The sequence below is a fragment of the Fulmarus glacialis genome, unplaced genomic scaffold (assembly GCF_000690835.1).
Source record: "Fulmarus glacialis isolate BGI_N327 unplaced genomic scaffold, ASM69083v1 scaffold1755, whole genome shotgun sequence".
In the NCBI taxonomy this organism is placed as follows: domain Eukaryota; kingdom Metazoa; phylum Chordata; class Aves; order Procellariiformes; family Procellariidae; genus Fulmarus; species Fulmarus glacialis.
The window spans coordinates 61550-69434 of record NW_009212213.1 but is presented as its reverse complement, the minus strand read 5'-3'; the positions used below and the strand labels follow the sequence as shown (position 1 = coordinate 69434).

At 46.0% G+C, this 7885-nt stretch overlaps 1 protein-coding gene across 1 annotated transcript in view; it reads left to right on the top strand.

Annotated features, from left to right (window-relative positions):
• The first annotated feature begins 1821 nt into the window (after positions 1–1821).
• SLC14A2 (solute carrier family 14 (urea transporter), member 2) overlaps positions 1822–7885 on the top strand; it is a 37924-nt gene continuing 31860 nt past the window's right edge. Inside the window, exons 1-4 of the mRNA XM_009577784.1 lie at positions 1822–1987; positions 4290–4479; positions 4930–5058; positions 7485–7677. Of these exons, the coding sequence (XP_009576079.1) occupies positions 1822–1987; positions 4290–4479; positions 4930–5058; positions 7485–7677 (678 nt within the window). The remainder of the gene's footprint in view (positions 1988–4289; positions 4480–4929; positions 5059–7484; positions 7678–7885) is intronic.

Below are 7885 nucleotides of genomic sequence, written 5' to 3'. Positions count from 1 at the left end.
GGTGGGGAGGACACGGACGACAGATGACGGACACAACGGACCCACACCCTCCCTCTTCTTTTGCTCCTTGCTTATTCCTGCACTGAGTGCAGCTGGGCAGAACCTGGGAACCTCCTTGCTCACGACCCCATGAGACACCCAGGAGCAAGGTTTTGGGGGCATCTACTCCACGCACACCCACATTTGTTGCTTTAGACCCCTCAATACCTTCTGTAATCCTCCTCCCCCTTAGGATCAAGCAAACCGAGTGCTGGTTAGGTTTAGTTTTTACAGTTACGTATAACAACATCCCTTGCCCATCCAGCCAGCCCCAGGCTGATGCTTGTGCACGAAGGTCATCACAAAGACTTGCTGCGGTGGGGAGGAGCTGCCGGCAGAGAGAGCCAAAGCACTAGACAACGAGCGCTGCGCAATGCATTTGCAGGGCTGCACTTAGCGTTGTGCTGCCAGGGGTGAAGGGAAAACACCTTTTGATGCTCGAGGACCTTCTTCTTCAGAGCCACAGATATTTTTAACCATCCGCTTGTCAGTGTTCCTCTCTGCAAAACAGCCTTCCCTCCAGCCAGGCATCCCTTCCCAGCCTGTCCTGCTGCTACAAGCTTTAACGTTGACAACCAGCCCGTTTGAGCTACCAAAAACCAGGCTCCCACCAGAAGGTGGTGCCTATATTCCACGAAACACGGGGCAAGCACTTCACAACACAATCTACTTTTGGGCAACACCTAGAAACCCAGCCACACTTCTCCAAAATCGTTAGAGCAAAACCACAGGCCAGCCAACGCCTCAAAAAGCAGGGTGGCATTTTTGCAGATGTAACCTGCAGCGTAGCTCACTAGCCTGCAGTGCACTGTATTTTCTCTGGGGGGTCTATATCTTAATGGACTTTTTAACGAACAGAGCCCTGCAACTGTAATAACGAGTTCATTACATCCATAATCCTGCCTGGATATTCACCTGTTAAGTAAAGAGCACACAACCCTGAACCAAGGTGCTTATCTTTGTCTAAAGCCACACATAGATGCTGATTTCTGTGCAATACTTTGATGCTACCCCAGGTTGCTCTTGGTGGTCTATCAAAGGCAGATGTGGAACGAGGAGCATAGAAAGGCCATAGATTTGCTGTGATAGATGAAGGCACCAGCTCAAACCACCAAAAGGGATACAGGCTTCAGCCTCTCCTCCAGTATCTTCTTGTCTCCTGTTGTCTGCTACCATACTGGCAATTTGTATTGCTTCCCTCCAGCTCACTGCTAGCCAAACATCAGCAGGTTCCCTCCTTGGTAGCTGCAACAGCATGCAGGTACCACTCGGTTACTTGGCAAAGGTTATGACTCCTGTCCAACAAACAGCTTGTCATAGGCTGCATCAGGAGCTGGAGTGAGGGTGGGATGCTGCAGGGCACCTATGTCACATTACAGCATGCAGGTACCACTCGGTTACTTGGCAAAGGTTATGACTCCTGTCCAACAAACAGCTTGTCATAGGCTGCATCAGGAGCTGGAGTGAGGGTGGGATGCTGCAGGGTACCTATGTCACGTCCCTCTTTCCCCCTGCAGCTCAGTGCCACAGCTCCATGACAGCAGTGGGTCATTTCTTGGCCCTCACCCCCAAGAGGAGACACCACTGCCCTGGGCAGCCACGCACACCACTCCCAGCAGTGGTTCAGGCAGGTCCCTTCTCCACTGAACATCCCATCTTTGAAAAAGGATATCACCATGGGGCTCTAAAGTACAGCAGAAAGTTGCCAGGGCACAACCCACCAGGTTTTCTAACACACAGGCTTTGTGATTTACAGTTACCTCTTCTCACCATCCAAAAGAGATGGAGCTTGGAGAGATCGTTGTGGCTGAACGTCCCGGTGAGAGGCAGCTGTACGCGGAGCAGAAGCCAAGAGCCCAGGACCTGCTGGGGAGAAGCAGAAATCGGATCCACCAAGTTTTCGGGTATCTCACAGGAGAAATGAAAGAATATGGACAGTGGATGAAAAGTAAGCAGAGGGATATGTTTGGGGCTCTCTGGTTAGGAAGAGCTAGCTGGGAAGATCTATATTGCCAAGAGTGCTTTCAGAGGTGGGGCACTGACGAGGGGCCATTTCACCCCCTGAGGTAGAGCAGAGGCAGCGCGGTCCGAGCTCACTGCAAACTTCTGGCCTTTCAACCCAAAAAATTTTATTCTCAGGAAGGGGATCTCACTGCATCCTCTTGCCATTACCATGGCTGCAGGCATAACTCAGCACAGGCAAAAGGCATCTTTTACACTTCATCAGTCATGTGTCATTAGCATCACGTTCCTTACAGCGGTGCCCAGAATCACACGTCAGGGCTGGGGATTTAGTCTTGTTTGTAAGTGCTTTGGATCAGCCACCATCTCCTCGTCCGCGTGTGGGCTGGCGATGGGGACTCGACTCCTGATTGTGTGGGCAAAGGCTCTTGTATTACCAGCCTTTGGGGAGCAATAAGCACTGTGGCTGTTACGTTGCTATAAAATACAAAGCAAGTACTCAAGATCTCAAAGGTTTACTGTCCAGACAGGAACAATACATGAGCAGATGGTCGGTGTTAACCAGAATTATTAGGGATTTGGAGCTTTGAGAGGCTACGTGGGACTGTGGGTCCTCTGTCAAGGCTAGGTTCGTTAGCAGTACAGCTCCAGCAATGGGAGAGAAATAAGAGGCAGCTGTGTACAGCCAGGCTGTGCAGTGGCTAAGGTTGGTGGAGGAGGTTGAGATGCCTCCAAGCAGGGAGCTCAGCAGGCTGGCAGTGTGATCCCCAGCCACAGGGGAACTTCTCCTCCTGCTTTCTCTTTACTCCAGTGTTCCGTACTTGGTAGACAGCTTTTCTTACTCTTACTCTTGAAAAGCTTTGGCCACTGCCCACTGGTTATATTTGAATACTTCCAGTTATACTTGTGTCTAAAACCATGAACATTGCTGATCTATTCCATAGCTCAACACCTAATATTAGTAAAAATTATTTCAGACAAACCTGGTCATTTTTCTCTAAGGAATTCATTCCTCCCTGCCTGACTCCCCACCAGCGCACAGCCTGAGGGATGCTTGCGAAGCCGTCCCTCGACTTGCCCTCCAGCCTCTTGGGAGGGCTCTCCCGGTGATGCTGAAGAGATGCAGGGTGGTACCCGGCCCTTCAAAGATCCTCTATTTAAGCAAATCTCATCAGAAAGCAAAACTTGAGACTCGACTGTGAATACAACCCACAGAAGTGGAAAAGGAGGGAGTGGGGAAGAGAGGAGTTTTTAGGAATAAGTCATTGCCCAGATTCAAAAAGTAGTCTGACACTTTATGCTGTGTCTAATTAAAAATTTAAACTAATTGAATCAATTTAAGAAGATGAAAGCTGCATATAGACATTGCATGAACATATTGTACATGTAAGCAGCCCCTCTTTCTCATTTATTCTCCTTCTATCATGTTTAATAATGCACAGCAACAGAGAAATGGTTACACCTTTCCCAGAAGCGTGGCAGAAAAAGACCTCAAGTCGATTTGCAGTAGAAAAGCCAGCAGCAAAACGTTATTGCAGTGCTACAAGACCCTCCTCTGCCCCTGGAGATCATTAGGAGCATTGTACATAGATGCCCTCAGACAGGCTGCCCTCAGCCCAACACACATCCCACCTCCCCCCTCCACTCACCTGAGGTACCCAAGCTTGGTGTCCATTTGCTCTGTCTGGGTTCAATAGTCTTCTCTGAAGAGCAATGGCTCTTTGTCCTTTGGAAATGCCTCTTTCCCCTCAATACAGTCCAAGCTATAATAACTATTCTCTTAATTTAGTTTTTTCAGTTCCCGAAGTACTTTTTTTAGACACCTTTGACAGTTTGACCCTACATATACAGTGTACCTCCATGTCCTGGGTCCCTAAAACAGCAAAAATGTTTCCTTTTCATATTTCTCTAGCCATGTAGAAACTAGTTTCAGTCTTTGCCCAAGTCCCTCTCTGCATCTGAATTATACACCAAAAAGGCACTATCTCTTCATGAAATTTATAGCAGAATCTTAAGCAATCTACCATGCAAGAAAGACTATTCTTTGACCATCATAAATAAACCACTTTTTTATGAATCCCTCCATGAACTTTATAGCCGTGCCCAGTCCACCCCTATTAGCTTTTCAAGTGCCAGATGCAAAATATGCTCAGACAGCAATTAATCAGAGAGTAGTTTTACAGTCCTGTTGATACATCGTCTCTGTTCTGTGGCCAGAAAGCGACTGTAGAGATGATTTTTGCTGAAATGATGTCTTATCACCAGCGTTTTTATTTGATCTTCTCCAGATAAGCCCCTAATGGTCCAGCTGGTGGACTGGATCTTGCGAGGGACCTCTCAGGTGATGTTTGTCAACAACCCTCTCAGCGGGTTGATCATTTTAGTAGGGATCTTCATCCAGAGCCCTTGGTGGATGCTCACGGGCTGTACTGGAACAACCGTGTCGACATTAACTGCGCTGGCCCTCAGTCAGGACAGGTAGGTGGTACCTCGCGTCCGGGCACTTAAAAATTGACGGTAGCAGGAACCCACTGAAGGGTCATAGCCCCACATTTGGGTGCATTAGAGCCAGAAGACCGGCTTTCCTTATGGATGGTTTGGAAGCGATTAGGAGAGGACAGGGGTGTGGTCCAGTCCCCATAGTTGGCTGTCTTTGTGAGAGCAGACAGCTCTCTCTCTCCGGTAGCCATCGTAGGTCCTTTGGGTCACGGGAAACCCCCTGGATCATCATCATTCAACAGTCTCCAAACTCCTGCCTTCCACACCCCAGTGCAATGCAATATGGCAGTTACCTCACTGCTTTTTCATCCTTCCCCTATGGTCCCTTCACTGGGAGCAGGACGCTTATAAATGGTGTTTCAGTGGGTCCCTCTAACAGGTCACCTTCAGCACAGCTTGCTACCTTGCAAACATTTCTTTCCATCACAGATCAGCCATTGCAGCTGGGCTGCACGGCTATAACGGGATCTTGGTGGGACTGCTCATGGCCGTCTTCTCTGACAAAGGGGATTACTACTGGTGGCTTCTTCCTCCTGTGGCAGTTATATCAATGGCCTGGTAAGTGCCACTTCTCCTCCCAGGGACAATTCTCAGAGAATGAGGAGTCCTGCTATATACAGTTCAAACACATTGAAAGTCCACTCTACACCAGCAGCTCCAGCCGTGGTGGCACTGGAAAGAGGCATTCATTGGTGCACGGAGCTTGTGAGGAACGTTGGTAGGAGGTCGAGTGCACAGACAACTCTGATTATAGCACATGGACAAAGCAGCCCCACTTCAACAGTCTACAAATGGCCCTCATCAGCAGGACACATTCAGGGGGGACGTCATGGTGCCCAACACCGCAACGGTTCTTCCTCATCCAGGCGCTGAACCGACCCGCTGCTCTCCCTTGGGCTGAATTCAATCTTCCCCCTCTCAGACATGTAACCAGTCATGAGCAAAATTAATTCCTCCAAGTAACTCCAAATGCCAGACAATGTCCTTTCAGGATTAAATTTACCATTTCTAAATATGGACCCTAACAGCACTGCAGAATCTATTTAACAGCCCTAACTGAAATTAATTCAAGAGTCACAATTTAATCACTGTTAGCAATAAGATGCAAGTCATTATTGCATTTCACTGCTTTTAAAAACAGATCTTTTTTGATATTTTATTTCTTTAGTCACTCTCAGCAAAGGTCATTTTGTAACAACCTCTCAAAACCCAGGACATGTTGCAAGAATGTTTAGTTTGTCTTGTCTGCCAGAATTCCTTGAGGCTTTTTATTCAAACTTTTCTTCATTCTTTTAGTTCACAAGACCCAAGGGTAGAGCTGAAAGATTTTGAAATTAGACTTTTCAGTGATTTTTTCAACTGATACTTTGAATTTCAGCTTTAGAAGTTAGCATTTCTTTAATTGTTTCTTTTTTTTCTGACAAGATGTATAACTGGCAGAAGATTTGTATTTCAGCACAGAAATTAGGACACGGTTTTCACTGAAGTGCTGATTTTTTTCCTACAGCTACAAGCAAGGAAATCTGTAAACTGCTCTGGGAACCAAATTTGTCATAAAAGAATAGGCTTCATTTGAGATTACACAGGGAGAACAAAGCATTTTTTCCACTGATACTATCTACACAACAGGACACAAGATGTTGCTTTCAAATGCCAAATAATTTGGGTGGGTTTTTTTATTAGAACCAGCTTAATGACTTTCTAGGACTCACATGCAGCTTCTTGAAAAATTCAAGTCTTTAAAATGAATTTTTGTAAACTGTGCGATGTCCACTGCTACTTGGAGGTTGACCATAAGAGCTGCACAGCTCACTTACATCAGGAAAGCTCAGCTAGCAGAACACAGTCTGTTGCCATCAAGGACAGGACTTGGCCTTTCACTCTCTTCCACATGCTTCCATAAAAAACAGATATTATCTTGCCAATATGCTACCACAAAGGCATTCATGCAAGACACCCACTTCAAATGGAAACAAGGCAGTCTGGAAATGTCCTGAGGAAAGCAGATCTGGTCAAGTTTATGTCCCAGGTTCTACAGCTAAGAACTTTGGGAAAAGTTGTGGTATTTCAAGGTTTGCATGCTTTTTCGTGTTTGGTCTCTAAATATTTTGAGGGTAACCCCAAATACTTTACGTGCTAAATATACTCAATCATGTTTTCTAAGAAGGAAGCTCAGTTTTCAGAAAATGCCATATGATTTTGGGTGGTACCTGGGCAGCACACAGTAACATCAGTCTCACTGACATAAGCAGGAGCATCATGGTCTGGGTCATGCCTGGCACAACACCTTTCACAGCTCTCTTAGGCTCCATATATCCTAAGGACTCCTCATTCCCCCAAAATAGTGTCTAACGTAGTAAATATTTTCCATCTTTCTTAACTGAAGATTTTCCATCCTCTTTGATCACCTCTGCTGCTTTATTTCTCTTCCAGAACCACCTTCTGATATCCTTCAAACTATTTAAACAAAACAAAACAGAAAAAAAGCAAATTAGATAATTTCTAACTCCCCCTTGCCTCCTCAAGATGGCAGCTTTTTAGACCATCTAAAGTTCTCCACAGTTCTTCATGTGGCATTCCCAAAATTTGCTCTTCTGTTTCCTGTTAGATTTTTCCACTAAATAGGAAGCCAGATTACCTTTCTCCATCTGTGCCTAAATCCTAAATGTACCGGGTGCATTTCTTTGTTGTCTTCCTGAGCCCTAGCAGAGTGCTTGCACACTAGCCAACTGTCCTGAGAGAAGAGTGTGGAGTTTACACCATCCATGAATGGGTGTGATAGTTGTTGCAAAAAGATGAACAGCATTCTGCAACTACTTGTCTGATGCAGACTAATAAATTAAAGGTATTCACTACCTGATGTTTCTAAAAGAAATGGCATTGGCTTGCATTTATCAGAGCTTATGACTGAAGTGGTAGGCTGTTTCACCACTGGAAATATTATGAACAAGTTATTCTTGTTTCTCTTCTCCTTCTGTTCTCAGTCCAGTCCTGTCCAGTGCTTTGGGATCCATCTTCAGTAGATGGGACCTTCCTGTTTTCACTCTGCCCTTCAATATTGCTGTGACTTTGTACTTGGCAGCCACAGGACACTACAACCCCTTCTTCCCTACAACCCTCATCAAGCCTGTAGCATCAGTGCCCAATATCACCTGGTCTGCAATCAATGTGCCTCTGGTAAGCTTCACTCCAAGAAGTTTATGCTATTCCATTAAAAAGGTGAATGTGAAGGTATTCAGCTTGGGATAACGATTTCGCACGGGTCAGAATGGCTATATGATATGTACAGCCAGTAGCAATTCACAGAAATACATGGCTCCGTTCAGTCGCTAGAGGACAGTGCCAGAAAAGCCCTAGGGAAAGTCCCAGTTTATCCAGCAGAAAG